The sequence below is a fragment of the Bombina bombina genome, chromosome 4 (assembly GCF_027579735.1).
Source record: "Bombina bombina isolate aBomBom1 chromosome 4, aBomBom1.pri, whole genome shotgun sequence".
Taxonomy (NCBI): Eukaryota; Metazoa; Chordata; class Amphibia; order Anura; family Bombinatoridae; genus Bombina; species Bombina bombina.
The window spans coordinates 592,114,556-592,134,444 of NC_069502.1; the positions used below are offsets into that span (position 1 = coordinate 592,114,556).

The following is a 19,889-nucleotide window of genomic DNA, read 5'->3' on the forward strand; positions in this document are numbered from 1 at the left end:
CTACTACAAGCTGTTCCCTGGAAAATCTGTTTGTGCCCTGCTATGTTTTTTTTATTTTCACTGGGGCACCAATAGACACTGAATGTAATGCTATCTATCTGTATTTTTGTCTATGTTTGAATGGGGCCAGCTTATCATCCCTCTAGTTATTTATTTTACTACATTATATGTACAGGCTCCTCATTGTTTGCATACATGGTGATATTACCAGAATTTAAACATTTCATCACATAATTCTTCTAAGTTTGCAGCCCCCCATGCTTCATGTATGGGCATTGTGCTTGGAAGAAGTTTGTGTGCATGTCTTCTCGCTGCCAGCGGCCGGGGCGGCGTGATGATTGTGCCCAACAAATATATGGCTCTATAGAATAGTCTTAGATATAACTTTTCACCACAATGCCTGTTATTGTACATAAGTAATGTTCTAATTGTTCACTTTGTGATAAAGTTATAGATTTGATCTCGATTACCTATCTGCATTTGTTGTGTAACCATTGCATACTCCTGTGCTATCAATATTACTTATATTTGCATATATATATATACAGGAGAGCTGTAACCGTACTTCTAACTAATACCTATCCTATGCTATGATCTCAGTCTCTTCAGGATGTCCTCTTTTTCTAGCGCAGGCTGGACCTGCACCTATATTTAGCTTTTTATTCATTATGTTCAGCATACCACCTCCCCCCCCCCCATAGTGGAATATACCTCCTAATTTAGGAGGGTTAACTCTGCGGCTTCTCATGCCCATGCCGCACCCTTATTCTTATTCATCCCACCATATTATTTACGCATTAGATTGATTTCATCTTTTTTTTCACAAACCAAATATATATACTTCCCTAAGCATCTCTTATATAACTAATTAAGCCTAAATGGTCTTAAATGTCCATTAAGGGAATTATATTTCTACATGTAAAAATAGCTTCACAGAAAAATAACCTATAAAATCCGAGGTCATAATTGTGAGATCCAAGAGCGGTCTCTCTTTTTCCTTTTACCTTCCCTCATTTTCAGTTATTTCCCTTATGCTTGGTCCATGATGGACCTCTAGCGTGGTTTAGAGAAGGTTCACCTTTATACAGGCACTGCATAATAACTTTGCTGTTTTGTTTATGTTCTATTATGTAACACTTTCAGAAAACCTACTGTATGCCATTTTTGTTACATACCTATGCTGTTTGTATGCCTATTTTGCGTACCTCAATAAAAATTGTTTAAAAAAAAAAAAAATTGTACCATTTTTATTTTTTAATAAAATATCTGCACTAGGCAGTATTTTGGGGGTAATGTTGGCGGGAGTGGGGTGTTAAACAGCACTGAAAAGTACCTTTACATTGCGGCCTATGGGAACTATACGTTCCCTGTCAATATATGTATATGCTTAAATACATATATATTTATGTGTTAATATCTGTATATACATATATATTTATGTGTTAATATCTGTATATACACACATTAACACAAACTTATATGTATATAATCATACACATTTATATTTGCTGCCATCGCTGCACTACTTAGACCCTTCACTGCGCTTAGGTTCTGATGCCGTCTCTCACGGCATTAGAACAAGGCTAAAATTGGAGTCTATGGAAGCGCACTCTTTAACTCAGTGGAGCACTAATATCGTTTGCGCACATGCAATATTTAGCGCTCCACTTGTAATCTGGCCCTTAATGAAATGAAGAATAAAAAATTCAGTTATTTCATGGTTAACAGGTTCAATGGAAACACATTTGAAAACCACTGTATTATTTTACCCAAAGTACAATTTTGTGTGAAAATAGTTTTTTGAATCCTAGAACTGTCTGTGAATTTTGAGTATACCATGTTCAAAGTTACCTAGCAAAAAGTATTGTTCATTTTAAAAGATTAGAAAAACATAATTTATGTAAGAACTTACCTGATAAATTAATTTCTTTCATATTGGCAAGAGTCCATGAGCTAGTGACGTGTGGGATATACAATCCTACCAGGAGGGGCAAAGTTTCCCAAACCTCAAAATGCCTATAAATACACCCCTCGCCACACCCGAAATTCAGTTTAACGAATAGCCAAGAAGTGGGGTGATAAAGAAAGGAGTAAAAAGCATCAACAAAGAAATTTGGAAATAATTGTGCTTTATACAAAAAATCATAACCACCACAAAAAGGATGGGCCTCATGGACTCTTGCCAATATGAAAGAAATTAATTTATCAGGTAAGTTCTTACATAAATTATGTTTTCTGTCATGTAATTAGCAAGAGTCCATGAGCTAGTGACGTATGGGATAGCAATACCTAAGATGTGGAACTCCACGCAAGAGTCACTAGAGAGGGAGGGATAAAAATAAAAACAGCCATTTCTCGCTGAAAAAATAATCCACAACCCAAAATATAAGTTAATTCTCATTAAATGAAAAGAAAAAACTTAAAACATAAGCAGAAGAATCAAACTGAAACAGCTGCCTGAAGAACTTTTCTACCAAAAACTGCGTCCAAAGAAGCGAATACATAAAAAACGGTAGAATTTAGTAAATGTATGCAAAGAAGACCAAGTTGCTGCTTTGCAAATCTGATCAACTGAAGCTTCATTCTTAAAATCCCACGAAGTGGAGATTGATCTAATAGAATGAGCTGTAATTCGCTGAGACGGGCTTGACCCAACCCCAAATAAGCTGAATGAAACCAAAGCTTTAACCACGAAGCCAAGGAAACGTCAGAAGCCCTCTGACCTTTCCTAGAACTAGAAAAGATAACAAATAGATTAGAGGTCTTCCTGAAATCTTTAGTAGCTTCAACATAATATTTCAAAGCTCTTACCACATCCAAAGAATGGAAGGATTTCTCCAAAAAAATCTTAGGGTTAGGACACAAGGAAGGGACAACAAATTCTCTATTAATGTTGTTAGAAATCACAACCTTAGGAAAGAATTTAAATGAAGTCCGCAAAACCGCCTTATCCTGATGAAAAATCAGAAAGGAGATTCACAATAAAGAGTAGATAATTCAGAAATTCAGAAGAGATGGCCAAAAGGAACAACACTTTCCAAGAAAGTAGTTTAATATCCAAAGAATGCATAGGCTCAAATGGAGGAGCCTGTAAAGCCCACAAAACCAAATTAAGACTCCAAGGAGGAGAGATTGATTTAATGACAGACTTGATACAAACCAAAGCCTGTTAAAAACAGTGAATATCAGAAAATGTAGCAATCTTTCTGTGAAATAAGACAGAAAAAGCAAAGATTTGTCCCTACAAGGAACTTGCAGACAAAACCTTATCAAAACCATCCTAAAGAAACTGAAAAAAATCAAGGAATTCTGAAAGAATGCCAAGCGAATTTATGAAAAGAACACCATGAAAATAAGTCTTCCAAACTCGATAATAAATCTTTCTAGAAACAGATTTACGAGCCTGTAACATAGTATTAATCACTGAGTCAGAGAAACCTCTATGACTAAGCACTAGGCTTTCACTTCCCATACCTTCAAATTTAATGATTTGAAATCCTGATGGAAAAAACAGACCTTAAAACAGAAGATCCGACCTAAATGGAAGAGGCCAAGATTGGCAACTGGACATCCAAACAAGATCCGCATACCAAAACCTGTGAGGCCATGCTAGAGCTACCAGCAATACAAATGACTGTTCCATGATGATTTTGGATATCACTCTTGGAAGAACTAGAGGCAGGAAAATATAAGCAGGTTGGTAGCACGAAGGAAGTGTCAATGCAACCACTGCTTCCGCCTGAAGATCCCTGGACCTGGACAGGTACCTAGGAAGTTTCTTGTTTAGATTAGAAGCCATCAGATCTATTTCTGGAAACCCCACATCTGAACAATCTGAGAAAACACATCTGGATGGAAAGACCTCTCCCAGGGATGTAAAGTCTGACGGCTGAGATAATCTGCTTCTCAATTGTCTACACCTGGGATATGTACCACAGAAATTAGACAAGAGCTGGATTCTGCCCAAGAAAGTATTCGAGATACTTCTATCATAGCTAGGGGACTGTGAGTCCCACCCTGATAATTGACATATGCTACAGCTGTGATGAAAACAAATGAACGGTTCTCTCTTCAACAGAGGCCAAGCCTGAAGAGCCCTGAAAATTGCACGGAGTTCCAAAATATTGATTGGCAATCTCGCCTCTTGAGATTTCCAAACCCCTTGTGCTGTCAGAGATCCCCAAACAGCTCTTCAACCTGAAAAGACTTGCATCTGTTGTGATCACAGTCCAGGTTGGACGAACCAAAGAGGCCTCTAGAACTATACGATGGTGATCTAACCACCAAGTCAGAGATAGTCAAACACTGGGATTTAAGGATATTAATTGTGATATCCTTGTATAATCCCTGCACCATTGATTGAGCATACAAAGCTGGAGAGGTCTCATATAAAGACGAGCAAAGAGAATCACGTCCGATGCTGCAGTCATGAGACCTAAAACTTCCATGCACATAGCTACTGAAGGGAATAATAGAGACTGAAGGTTCCGACAAGCTGAAACCAATTTAAATTGTCTCTTGTCTGTTAGAGACAGAGTCATGGACACTGAATCTATCTGGAAACCTAAAAAGGTGACCCTTGTCTGAGGAATCAAGGAACTTTTTGGTAAATTGATCCTCCAACCATGTCTTTGAAGAAACAACAGTAGTTGATTTGTGTGAGATTCTGCAGAACGTAAAGACTGAGCAAGTACCAAGATATTGTCCAAATAAGGAAACACCGCAACACCCCGCTCTGTGATAACAGAGAGTAGGACACCAAGAACCTAGGAAAAGATTCCTAGAGCTGTCGCTAGGCCAAAAAGGAAGAGCAACAAATTGGTAATGCTTGTCTAAAAAAGAGAATCTCAGAAATTGAAAGCAATCTGGATGAATCGGAATATGAAGATATGCATCCTGTCTATTGTGGGCATATAATGCCCTTGCTGAATAAAAAGCAGAATAGACCTTATAGTCACCATTTTGAAGGTTGGTACTCTTACATATCGATTCAAATTTTTTAGATCCAAAACTGGTCTGAATGAAATTACTTTCTTTGGGACAATGAATAGATTTGAATACAACCCCAGACCCTGTTCCTGAAACGGAACTGGCATGATTACCCCAGATAACTCCAGGTCTGAAACACACTTCAGGAAAGCCTGAGCCCTTACCGAGTTTGCTGGAATGCGTGAGAGAAAAAAATCTTCTCACAGGCGATTTTACTCTGAATCCTATTCTGTACCCCTGAGAGACAATATTCTGAATCCAATGATTTTGGACCGAATTGATGCAAACATCGTAGAAAAATCTTAATCTGCCCCCTACCAGCTGAGTTGGAATAAGAGTCGCACCTTCATGCGGACTTAGGGGCTGGCTCTGATCTCTTAAATGGCTTGGATTTATTCCAATTTGAAGAAGGCTTCCAATTGGAAACAGATTCCTTGGGGAAGAATAAGGTTTCTGTTCCTTATTTAAGAACAAAAACGGTTAGAAGCTTTAAATGTACCCTTAGATCAGTTGAAAATATTGATTCCAACTGAACCAAATAATGTATTACCTTGGAAGGAAAGAAATAGCAATCTGGACTTAGAAGTCATATCAGCATTCCAAGATTTAAGCCACAAAGCTCTTTTAGCTAAAATAGCTAAAGACAGAGATTTAACATCAATTTTGATGATAACAAAAATGGCCTCACAAATGAAATTATTAGCATGTTGAATCAAGTTAAAAATGCTACACAAATCATTGAACACACAGATATCCCTTTCAGCAACTATGATCTTACTAAATCAAATCCCCAAATTGAATTGTGTTTACCGTAGGAAACTCCTTCAGCTGATGCTAACATGTGCCAGACGTATTGTCCCTCGATATTGAAACAGGCCCTCCCCCAACTTATGGTCATTGGGTGACAGAAGTCACACATATACTAGCTCTAGAGAAGAGACATTATTGTTTTGTAGGAAAGAGAGATTTTATATTAGATGTAATCTTCTTATGGGAACAAAGAACACCATAAATCTACAATGATGACCCTTCTTCACTGCTATACACAATAGGTTCTACAATCACTTGAAGTATATGCTTTTCTCTTTGTAAGGATTAAATGCAAGGGAATTACATTATATTATATTATACTATAATATATCTCTACATATCTTTATTTTTATTACATACTTTACCCCTAATCCCCATTATTCCCTGCCTGAACCCCTTTCATATTCCTTCACTGATTTCCCCCATCCCTCTTGCTTTCATCCATTTATTTGTCTATGCTATACCTAAAAATGACAATTGCAAGGGAATTACATTATATTATACCATACTATAATATATCCTTATATATCCTTATTTTTGTTATATACCTTCCTCCTAATCCCTATTGTCACCTGCCCTAACCCTTCCCACATCCTTCCCCAGACCACCTCTTTCCCTCTCGCTTATAACATTTATTTTTATTTTTTCTTTAAAAAAAAAGAAAAAGGAAATGGTCAATAAGATGTTGTAATGACTTAATGTAACTGAAAAGCATTCACTGATTTATGTTATTCATTATTTATCTATGTTATTCCCCAAAATGTCAATAAAACTTGTTTAAACAAAAAAAATGCTACACAAATCATGATTCGATACTTGTTGCGCTAAAGTTTCCAACCAAAAAGTTGAAACAGCTGCAACATCAGCCAAAGAAATTGCATGCCTAAGAAGAAGACCTGAAATACTATCTTCCGTAGGAATAGAAGTACGTTAGCAAGAGTAGATAGCCCCATCAATTTTGGGGATCTTTTCCCAAAACTCCAATCTAATTGCTGGCAAAGGATACAATTTTTTAAACCTTAAAGAAGGAATAAAAGACGTACCAGGCCTATTCCATTCCTTAGAAATCATATCAGAAATAGCATCAGGAACTGAAAAAACCTCTGAAATAACCACAGGTTTATAAACAGAATTTAAATGTTTACTAGCTTTAAAATCAAGAGGACTAGTCTCCTCAATATCCAATATAATCAACACTTCTTCAACAAAGAACGAATGTATTCCATTTTAAATAAATAAGTAGATTTGTTAGTGTCAATATCTGAGGAAGGATCTTAATCAGATAGATCCTGATCAGAGGAGTATAATTCAGTATGTTGTCGGTCATTTGAAATTTCATCAACTTTTTGAGAAGTTTAAAAAGACCTTTTCATTTATTAGAAGGCGGGATGGTAGACAAAGCCTGAATAGAATCAGCAAAAAATTCTTATAAATTCACAGGTATATTTTGTACATTAGATGTTAAAAGAACAGCAACAGGCAATGTATTATTACTGATGGACACATTCTCTGCATGTAAAAGATTATCATGACAATTTATTACAAACCACAGCTGGAGATATAATCTCCATAAGATTACAACAAATGTACTTAGCTTTGGTAGAACTGTTATCAGTCAGCAGGATTCCAACAGTGTTTTCTGAGACAGGAACAGATTGAGACATCTTGCAAAATGTAAGAGAAAAAACAACATATAAAGCAAAATTTTCAATTTCCTTATATGGCAGTTTCAGGAATTGGAAAAAAATGCAACAGCATAGCCCCCTGATAGAGAAAAAAGGCAAGAGGCACATAGGAATGGGGTTTAAATTATGAAAATATTTGGCGCCAAGAATGACGCACAGAGAATTTTTTTTGGCGCTAACAACATCCGGAAATGACACACTCGCGTCATTGAAGACGCAACCTTGTGAAAGGACTCGGCGTCGACAAAGACGCCGGAAATGACTAATTTGCGTCATCGAACGTAACTTTGCGCCAAAAAAATCTTGCACCAAAAATGACGCAATATAGTTTGGCATTTTGCGCCCTCGAGAGCCTAATTCTGCCCGCAAGTTTAAAATGACAGTCAATTGCAAAAAGACTATACCCCAGGTAAGAAATACATTTTCCTAAAAAAATGAATTTCCCAGATATGAAACTGACAGTCTGCAAAAGGCAATATACTGAAACCTAAATCATGGCAAATATAAGTACAATACATATATTTTGAACTTATATAAATTCATAAAGTGCCAAACCATAGCTGAGAGTGTCTTAAAGGGACAGTCTAGGCCAAAATAAACTTTCATGATTCAGTTAGAGCATGTCATTTTAAACAATTTTCCAATTTACTTTTATCACCAATTTTGCTTTGTTCTATTGGTATTCTTAGTTGAAAGCTTAACCTAGGAGGTTAATATGCTAATTTCTTAGACCTTGAAGCCCACCTCTTTCAGATTGCATTTTAACAGTTTTTCACCACTAGAGGGTGTTAGTTCACGTATTTCATATAGATAACACTGTGCTCGTGCACGAGAAGTTATCTGGGAGCAGGCACTGATTGGCTAGACTGCAAGTCTGTCAAAAGAACTGAAAAAAGGGGCAGTTTGCAGAGGCTTAGATACAAGATAATCACAGAGGTTAAAAGTATATTATTATAACTGTGTTGGTTATGCAAAACTGGGAAATGTGTAATAAAGGGATTATCTATCTTTTAAAACAATAAAAATTCTGGTGTAGACTGTCCCTTTAAGAAATGAAAACATACTTACCAAAGACACCCATCCACATTTAGCAGATAGCCCAACCAGTACTGAAACGGTTATCAGTAGAGGTAATGGAATATGAGAGTATATCGTCGATCTGAAAAGGGAGGTAGGAGATGAATCTCTATGACCGATAACAGAGAACCTATGAAATAGATCCCCGTGAGGAAAACCATTGCATTCAATAGGTGATACTCCCTTCACATCCCTCTGACATTCCCTGTACTCTGAGAGGAAACGGGCTTCAAAATGCTGAGAAGCGCATATCAACGTAGAAATCTTAGCACAAACTTACTTCACTACCTCCATAGGAGGCAAAGTTTGAAAAACTGAATTGTGGGTGTGGTGAGGGGTGTATTTATAGGCATTTTGAGGTTTGGGAAACTTTGCCCCTCCTGGTAGGATTGTATATCCCATACGTCACTAGCTCATGGACTCTTGCCAATTACATGAAAGAAATGTAAAATTGAAAAAAAAAAAAAAAAAAAGGAAAATTCCTGGTTTCAGATTAAAATGCAAAACCTTGTATTTCCCACAAGACACACAAAGAAACTGCATACAATTCTGCATTATCATGCAAGAGTCAAGTAAGGAATCAAGAGTTGAAGTTTTTTATTTCCAAATCTGGCACTGACAGGTTTTTTTTTTTTTTGCCATATGTCTTTTAAAAAAATTTGATTCTTAATCTCTTGGTTTTATGCACCATGTTTCCACCAAGTGGGCTAAGTGTACTTAAACTAAGAACCTTTTATATGTAAGCATCACTCAAAATGCTTAAAGGGACACTGAACCCAATTTTTTTCTTTCGTGATTCAGATAGAGCATGCAATTTTAAGCAACTTTCTAATTCACTCCTATTATCAATTTTTCTTCATTTTCTTGCTATCTTTATTTGAAAAAGAAGGCATCTAAGCTATTTTTTTGGTTCAAAACTGTAGACAGCACTTTTTTATTGGTGGATGAATTTATCCACTAATCAGCAAGAACAACCCAGATTGTTCAACAAAAATGGGCCGGCATCTAAACTTACATTCTTGCATTTCAAATAAAGATACCAAGAGAATTAAGAACATTTGATAATAGGAGTAAATTAGAAAGTTGCTTAAAATTGCATGCTCTATCTGAATCACGAATGAAAACATTTGGGTTGTGTCCCTTTAAAACATAAAAAGTTGTATATGAAACACACAACAATGTATTTGAAATATAATCAGGAAAATATGCTATTGTTAAAAGTTATCATTGCTAAAATGATCAAGACATGAGCTTAAATCTTAAATGGTTAATATCTTTCTTCCATACACGCTACAAGCGCTGGTGCCATTTCCCAACATGTCACCTGCCACACTTGTTTTAGCAGTACTTAATTTCAGCAAAGGTATTTTTTGAAAACACCATTATATTGCAGAAAGTATTTGAAATGCAGTGCTACGCATTATACATATAACTTTTTGCCACAGGAAATGTTAATCTCTTTTCAGGTTTGGTTCATTTCAGAATTGGATTTGATACATAACTATTAATAAAGAAATACACCTGTGACCATTATTGCAGATGTGCACTACTTCCTATGCCATACCAATTTAATTAGCTTTTTATAACTTCACAAAGAATTAGGTATTTTCACAAACGCATTTTCTATGCAAATCACCTTATCAAGAGATTTATGTTTAAACTATGCAGAGAATATACATACTATTTTAAAGCATGAGGGTTTGAGTACGTAGAAAGCACTCTATGTATTCTCTAATGTAAATAATTAAAATTTTAGAGGTCATAAAATGAAACGAAGCACGTTTATTAAACTGGGCAGTCAATCTATTTAGCCTTATAAACTTGTAAACTCCAAAAAGATCAGACATTCCTACTCAGTTTTGGTATGTAGTTTGAAAATGATGGAACAAGTCAAATTAAATAATAAAATTTTAGTAAAAAAAAAAGAAAAGAAAAAAAGACAATCTTGATCGCCTATAATACTAGCACCGTGCCATACATTTAACTCTTAAAGGGACATGAAACCAAATTTTATTTCTTTGATTATTTAGATAGAGAATATGATTTTAAACAACTTTCCAATTTACTTCTATAATCTATTTTGCTTACTTCTATTAGTATCTTTTGTTGAAGAAACAGCAATGCACATTGGTGAGCCTATCTATATATGCTTTTCAACAAAGGATACCAAAAGAACAAAACAGATTATATGAGAGAAATACATTGGAAAGTTGTTTAAAACTGCAAGCTTTCTCCGACTCACAAAAGAAAAAATTTTGGGTTTAATGTTCCTTTAAGGAATAACGTTTTACTGTCTGATCATTTTTAATTTTAACAAAACATAGTTTAAAGAATTCGGCAAATATGCTATTTCCATCAAAAGTATATAGTCAAACAATTGACAATGCGTATCTAAGGGTGCTACAAGCCCTCCGGCAACGATCCTGGCATCACCTGCAGACAGTCCGTTCTCACAGTCAAAGGTGCTAGCCGAATAAGGCAGAGAACCAAACTGCTTCACATGTAGAAAGATGTTATTCAATGCACTTTGTTAAAAAGTGTTACAATGCACTCCAGGCCTGTTTAAACTTTTTTACAAGCACTGGATAAAGTATTCTTTTTTCATTTTACCACTGATGTGCAGCTGGTTTTTCTATAGTCAAACATTTACCTGGGAAATGTGTGTGGCTTGTAGGTCACTGCCGATAATGGAAGTGAAAATGTCTTCTCTTCCTCCACAAACAGCAATCAGCTCTGGAAGACACTCAATTGTTTCTGTAAACTCGTGCTTGTTACTTTTCCATTTTCCTTTGTTCCACTTACTACATAAATGAAAACAAAATGTTATTGCAAACATGTATTTCAGATATTTATGTTGCATTAAGAATGTTGTTTTTATTAACTCAGACATTCAAAAATACACATCAAACAGAACCTTTTTGTACCGGTTGTCAAGTGAAAATAAAACTCTATTTTCCTATAATAGTAACAGTAAATCCACTGGAGAAACACTTCTACTTAAACAGGCTCTAGTCAAAGGGGCAGTATAATGTAAATTGTTTTTCCCTTAATGTGTTTCCAAGGACTGTACTAGCAGCAGAGTATAAGATGTATTCTTTATATTTAATATTATATATGAAATAGTTGGGTTTGTTCTTTAATACACAACAAGCAAGCTGGAGTCTGTAGACTTCAGTATACATCTAAAACTTGGTAGTGTATTCGGGAGCATATAAAATGAACTTTATTTCAAAAAGCACTCCAATAACTAAAAGGGCTTACATGGCAATATATAAATTATCATCCATACACAATGGTGCAAAAGCAGTGCATATCTCTCAATATAAGACAAACAATGTAAAAGGCAGAATAATATAAAGATTTAAGTAATCCACAAAGAGATCTGTATACCTGGAAAAGTTTAAAATCCCTGCCATCATACGGATGTTTTGGCCAATGTTTTGATCTGTGCCTACCAAGGTTTTAGGGACATTTGTATTGGTCGGGAGATGTCCCTGACAACTAATGATTTCAGATTTTTTTAGTGAATTTTTATTTTTTAAGGTTAATAAATATTACTGTGCCGTTTACATAGTTTGTTTTATATTGAGAGATATGTACTGCTTTTGCCCCATTGTGTATAGGTGATAATTTATATATTATCTTATAAGCCCTCTGAGTTATTGGACTACTTTTTGGAATACAGTTAATTTTATATGCCTATTTTTTTTCATATTTAAGCATTTACCTTCTATCTAGAAAAGGGATAGGTTCATGAGAGTGGCTATAAGAGTCTTTGGGGCTTGCGTTACACTATCTACCTTTCAATCTAAAACTTTGGGGCTTGGTTAGGAGTCTGAAAGTCAGCACAATGGTATTAAAAAAAAATAAAATAAAATAAAAAATAATATATATACATTTTTACAACCCCCCCCAGATGGGCTATATAAAAAGATCATCTACAAAACATCTAGTAAAAATCTAGTATACAATGTCCCTTTAAGCATAGAAACTTTCAGTGTAGTTAGGAATACCACAAGGAAAATTCAGCTATTTCAATTGGTAATACAATGGTAAAGAGGCTATAAGTAAATAATTGAATACACTCTTACAAGTAAAATGGATTATTGGGAACAAATTAAAGGAGAAAAAAATAGGATAAACTGTCTCTTCAAAGAAAATCATTAAAGAGACATAGTATTGATGCTCCACCTTCAAGTCTGAAAGTGCAATATGCACATGTAACTTTTAAACACATATTTAGCTTTTCTATTAAGATATTAAAGGGACATAATGTCAGTGTATTTGTGTTTTGAATAAAAACAGTGTTGATATGCACTTGATTATCTAATCAATGCATTTCTTTCTTGTTTCTTTATTCACCATGAGTTAGTGGCTGAAGAAATGCTGCCAAATAAGGGATAGTAGAATACATGATTCCAAAACATGATGAACCCTAATTAAAAAAACACAAGCATGTGTGATGCTGTTCTTTTAAATATATTAAGTATGGTATTATCAATAAAGTTTAGAGGGTGCACACTTTTCTGCCACTATCCATTATCACACTAAGCCCAAATAATTAGAAGAGCCATTCAACATGACCTTTCCTACTGAAGACAACCATACTAAGAATAAATCTGCTATAAAAAGCAACAACTAACACACACAAGGTGCCATAAGACATTTGAAACATAAGACTTCATTACATCAATAATTCTGTTTTTTTGTTTTATCCTTCATTGAAACTGTAATTTTTCAACCTACATAAAAACGTAATTTATGCTTACATGAAAAATTATTTTCTTTCATGGTAGTGAGAGTCCACCATCCATTACTCCTGGGGAATTACTCTTCCCTGTCACTTGGAGAAGGCAGAGATTCCCAAATCAGAAAACCCTCTCTTACTAAGAACTAACCGTTCAATCTCCATGACATCAAGTTTAGAGACTTGAGATCCGGATAAAAAAACGGACCTTGAGACAGAAGATATGGACGCAGAAGTGGCCAAGGAGAACAATTGGAATCTGAACCAGATCTGCATACCAAACTCTGCGAAACCAAGCGGGGGCAATCAGAATTACTGATGCCTTCTCTTGCAAAGCAGAACCAGAGGAGGACAAACAAAGGCTAGTTGAAACAACCATGGAACCACTAGAGAATCCACAAATGCGATTCAAGTGAGAAGACATCAGATCTATCTCTACGAGACAACAAAGATCCACTATCTGATAGAAAACATCCGGATGGGGAGACCATTTTCCTGGAAGTAGAGACTGACAACTGAGAAAAAAACGCTTCCCGATAGTCCACTCCTGGAATATGAACAGCAGAAACTAGACAGTGATTGATTTCTGCCCAAGAAAGAATATGAGATACTTCCTTCATAGCTAGGGAACTGTGAGTTCCCCACTGATGATTGACATAAACCACTGCTGTAACATTGTATGTCTGAAAATAGAGAAAAGACTCCCTTTTAAACAGAGGCCAACTTTGGGCCAGATTAGGCGTGGGGTGGAAGTTTGCGCTAGTGTTCGAGCATTAAAACTGCTAGAAGTATTTTTTTTGTGCCCAAAGATTTGCGCTCGAGTAAAAGGTTTGCGCTCTAGCGTTTGTAACATTGCGGAAACAAATAGACTTTGAGAAGTTGCAAACGCAAAATCACATTCCCCCATAGGCTTTAATAGAGCCGAAAAAATTGAAAAAAATCACTGACAAGTAGCACAAACATGAGAGCGGTTATTTAACTCTTAAGAACCAGTGACGTACCCTGTACTTCGCCGTTTTTTTAATAGGAAAGCCGCTGGCTTCAAGACCATGCTATTTCCAGTAATCAGAAGGGAGGAGAATAGCGCGGAGTGACCCTCGCTATTGTTTAGCAAGGAAACCCTTAACGACCGGTGACGTACATGGTACGTTGCGGTCGTTAAGGGGTTAAAAGCACAACATAAGAAGATAATATTGCATATTTCATAATCCTATGTTCTGCACATACAGAATATGTTCTATAATAATATTTTTTTTATTGAAAAGGTCGATCCATACAATCAAAGATGCTGATAACACCAAACATATGTTAAAACAAAATTCAGTACAAATAAAGGCAAGCAAATAACAGAACACATACAGGGTTTGAATCCTTATCTGGGGAATAATCAGGATGCTAAATATAACATATTTCACTAAAATGTTGTCATCGCTTTGCAAAATAATCTTAACCAGTGTCAAAATCAGCTAGCTTGTAAATTTAGCTATGTTCTCCCACAAAATAACAAGTTTATCATATTTAACATACATCTAATCAATAGTCACAAGAACAAGACCTATAAAACATACAAAAGAATTTTACCATGGGAGAGACCAAATGCTTTTACACAGTGAATTTCACAGAAAAAAAGCTATAGTAGTATGGAAAAACCTTGACCATAAGTTTATACAAAGATCTGAAACAACCACTGAAGACAATTGTACATTTCTTAGAGAGAAAAAAAAGAAGAAGGGAAAGAGTTTAAATTAAACTTATATCAAAATTCATAATATATGGGGGTTTGGGAAAGGGAGGGAGGTGATAACAGTAATGTATTAGAAGAGGGAAGTAGGCGAGAGTGTAACGAGCACAGAGATCTATTTATCTAGACCCAAATTGTATAAATGTGTTAGTAACTGTCTCTGTGCGTTATCGTTTTTATATAGTTTGATAAAATCCAACCATTTTGTAACAAACCTATTTTGCTGCATTTCCGAATTGTTTACATTATCAAACTGTTCTATTATAAATTGAGATTGAAGTAGAAATATTAGGTTATTAATGGTAGGCTCCCTTTTTTTAAGAATAAGATATCTCCCCCTAAAATTGTTGTATTAATAAACTCCCTATTAACTGACTTATCTAGAGTATCTACTAGGAAAAATATATGTTGAAGTTCTATTACAAAATGTGTAGCAATCACCTTACCTAACCAAAATTGTGTACGTTTCCAAAATTGTTGAATTTTTGGACAGCTCCAAAACATATGGACCAGGTCAGCCTCAAAAGAACTACATCTAGAACATAGGTTTTGAGATAGGGATACCATTTGTTTATTCTAGCCGGTGAGAAGTATGTTCTATTTACGATTTTAACATGTATTTTGCGCCAATTTGCAGATAGTGTGGCTTCCTCTAAAGCAATTATACTGTACTTCACTTTCTCTTCATCCAGATTTGGAATTTCTGGTCGCCATTTTGAACATATCTCTACAATGTTAGACTCACCATATTTAGATAAGATCATTTTATACCAATAATTAATAGAGCGTTTACCTATTTTAAATAGGGACAAACCCATTTTAATACCTGAATGTGTCCAATCAGTTTTACTATCTTTAGTTATTTCACTATACCAATGCCTTACTTGTAGGTATGCATAAAAATCTGTATTCTGGAGCTGGAAACAATCTTTAAGCTTTTCAAACGTATTTACGTTATGAGATTTAGATTCTTTTAGTTGAGTTAAGAAAATTAACCCAGAGGCAGCCCATCTCCTAAATACTTGATTATTTAAACCAGGGATAAACCGTGGGTCCCCTACAATAGGTAATAAATCTGAGATAAAAGGATCACATTCTAAGATATGTCGTATATCCTGCCAAGCTAAGATAATATGAAATATAGTATATTTTTTCTTAATTTTCTTTGGAATATATCTTTTAGGACAATGCACTAGAGCACTTAGAGAGAAAGGATATATTAGATTTTGTTCTGCTTCTAGAAACGCCACATAACTCCCACCAGTGAGCCAATCCATAGCTACTTTTGCGAGACATATACTATTGTAAATAGAAAAGTTAGGTAATGCCAGCCCGCCAAATTGTCTTAGTTGTGATAATTTATGTAAGGCTATTCGCTTTCTTCCTGCCCCCCAAATGAAGAATCTAACACATTAATTCAAATAATTAATGTATGTTTTTGTTATAAGAATATGGATATTTTGCATAAAATACAAAAGCTTAGGTAAGACAATCATCTTGATTATATTAATTCTCGCAGCAATTGAAAGAGGGAGACTAGCCCATTTCAAATTTGATTTTTGCAAATAAAGGAGGATAGTTTAAGGTATACCAATCCCTGGGATTAGTACTAATTTTGATTCCAAGATATATGATGAATTGTTCTGCAATTTTAAAAGAGGGTACATAATGTTTCTGCAGAGGTTCTTTTAACCAAAGTAGTTCTGATTTAGTTACATTAATTTTATATCCCGAGAATGATCCGAATTCCGAGATTATATCTAAAATCTTAGGTATCTCTTTCTGGGTATCTTTGAGGAACAGTAGCAGGTCGTCTGCATATAGTAGTAATTTGATAGGTTTACTTCCTACCAAGATCCCCTTTAAATTATCCCTAAGTGAAATAGCAAGTGGTTCAATTGCAAGGTTAAAACGTAAGGTTAAAACGTAAGGGAGAGATTGGGCATCCCTGTCGCGTTCCTGTAGTTATAGGAAACGAGCTGGTAGCTGAGCCATTAACCATTTATATTGAAGATGCATTTGTATATATGACACGAATGCAATCCAGAAACAGGTCTTTAAACCCAAACACCCTCATGGCCTGGAACAGATGGTCCCAGATAATTGAGTCAAACGTTTTATGGGCATCGACAGATAAGATAGCAGAGTCTTGGCTTAGCTTATTTTTAGAAGTTGAGAAAAAGTCTATCAACAAAAATATTTTACGTATATTTGCCGAGAGATTTTTCTGTGACATAAAACCGACCTGATCCACATGAATCAGAGAGCCCAAGATTACTTTCAGTCTGTGTGCTAACATGGTTGTAAATATTTTATAATCCGAATTTAATAAGGATATTGGACGGAAGGAGTCAATTGCTTCAGGATCTTTACCCTTTTTGAGAATCAGAATTATTTTTGAGACAGAAAAATTAGGTGAAGGAATTTTACCGTTACATAGATAATCGTTAAATAAGTTCAAAAGGGGGAGACTGATCTCATTTTTGAGGATTTTATAAAATTCCGCTGGTAGGAGGTCTGGACCAGCAGCTTTATCTACTTTAAGATTATCTATTGCTTGGGATACTTCTAACTCCGTAATAGGCGCGTTCAGCATGTCTATCTCCTCTAAGAAGAGTTTGGGGAGTGAAATTTTCTCCCAGAAATTCTTTTTATTTTGCTCATTTACTACTGGAGCCGAATATAAATTTTTAAAAAAATTTATGAAATTCTAGCTTAATTGTCTCAAGGTTTGTTATCTTTTTCCCATCTATAGTAATAGATTTTATAGGGTTGAAAGATTTCCGTACATTCACACAGTTGGATAAAAGTTTCCCAATCTTATTGCCATATCTGTAAAATCTGGTTTTATGCTTCATCTCCTGAATAGAGATTTTCTGTAGATTGAGAATTTCCCACTCCTGTTTAGTCTTCACATAATTTTGCCAATTTCTCTGATTCAGTAATGTTATATACGCATTATATTTATTTTTTAAATAGTTTGAAAGTTCAGTTTCTCTTGAGAGGAGTTTTTTCTTAAATCTAATAGTATATTTTTTAATCTCTCCTCTGATAACCGCTTTAGCTGTTTCCCAAAAAATCTCTTTTTTACAGGCATATGCTCTATTTTGATAGGCATATTCATGCCAGATAGAGACAAGTCGTTTTCTAAATTCAATATTGTTGGATAAGAAACGGGGAAATACATAACTCTTTGCCGGTTCATAATTAGAGATTTCCCAATTTAGATCTAAAAATATCCGCGCCTTTACATCAAGTCCACAGATTTTATCTGATCCTAGAAAGAAATCAATTCGTGAAAATGACCTATATTGTTTGGATTCACATGAGAATGCTCTAATATTGGGGTATAACAGTCGCCATATGTCCTTAATCTTAAGTGCGCTAGCAAAGGATTTAAGATTTTCTGGAGGACTTTTTAGATATTTTAGTGCCATTATGATTTGTCGTCTGTAATCTATCAATATTATTAAAGACCATGTTAAAATCACCGGCGACTATCAAATTGCTATTTACATATTCAAACAATTTTAGCTTTAACTGTTCCCAGAACTTTTCGTCAGTAACGTTTGGTCCGTATACATTACATAAGGTAAGCATACGTGATCCCACTTTTACTTTTAATATAATATAACGTTCCCCCGGATCTACCTCTTGAGAAACAATTTGATGTTCTAATCCTTTTCTAAACAAAACTGCAACTCCCCTTCTACGGGAAGAACAGGGAGTAAAGATGACTTCACTTACCCAATTGGTTTTAAGCTTCTTATGTTCAGCTTCTGTCAAATGGGTTTCTTGTAATAGGGCAATGTCAGCCTTTCTTTTATTAAGTTGTACTAAGATTCTTTTACTTTTTATCGGGCTCGTATCCCCTCCTACATTCCACAATATAATTTTTAAAAAACACATTACATTTTATTTAAAGGAAGAGCAGAGACCAAACAAATACATACAGGAAAAAAAAACAACAACAAACAAAGCAAAAAAACGGATAAAAACAAAAGGGACCTCCCTCTGCCTCCCTGAGCTCACAGTATCCAACAGTTCGCCGTCAGATATGAAAATATGACTTTCTGAGTTATAAAGTTGAGTGTATAAATTATGCCACAGTAATATTCAAGAAAAAAAGAGAGAATTTTTCCTTTGCAGCAGTAAAAACCATGACCAAGGAAAAAGCAGGGCCAGTTTATTGGCCGACCAACTATCTGTCTTGATATTTATCTATAAAAGCCTTAGCTTCTTGTGATGTTTCTAGTGTAATTGTTTCATTTTCATTGAAGAGCTTAATTTTGGCCGGGTATATTAGACGAGCAGGTAGGCCCATGTTAATCAACCTAGTGGAGCCATGCCTTTTCGCTTTGCAGCTGTCTGAGAAGAGAAATCTTGAAACAACAAGATTTTGTTGTTATCAATTTCTAAATTTTTTGATTTCCTATAGGCTCTTAGTATGCCCACTTTATCCTGAAAATTCAGGTATTTGATCATAATAGATTGTTTCTGTATAGTATTTTCTGCTGTGTTTCTAATAAAACCTATCCGATGTGCTCTTTATACCAGGATGTTCTGAGACTGAGTATCAATCCTGAGGGATTGCGGAAGTGTTATTGCAGCAAAATGTATTAAATCCTTATAACTAGCCCTTTCTGGTAGACCTATGACCTTTACATTATTCCTACGCGACCTGTCTTCTAGGCCTTCTAATTTGTCCAAAAGTTCAAGTATTTTATTTGCATGTTGCTGAGTAATTAAATCTTGTTTAATTGAGGCATCCTCAATATCTGAGATTCTCGTCTCCATCTCTGTAAGTCTAGAGGTAAAGTTTTTAATTTCTACAGAAAGT

General features: G+C 35.2%; 1 protein-coding gene across 1 annotated transcript in view; it reads right to left on the minus strand.

Annotated features, from left to right (window-relative positions):
- Positions 1-19,889, minus strand: part of ASCC3 (activating signal cointegrator 1 complex subunit 3) — a 1,409,126-nt gene that overhangs the window by 33,342 nt on the left and 1,355,895 nt on the right. Inside the window, exon 40 of the mRNA XM_053710577.1 lies at positions 11,212-11,362. Within this exon, the coding sequence (XP_053566552.1) occupies positions 11,212-11,362 (151 nt within the window). The remainder of the gene's footprint in view (positions 1-11,211; positions 11,363-19,889) is intronic.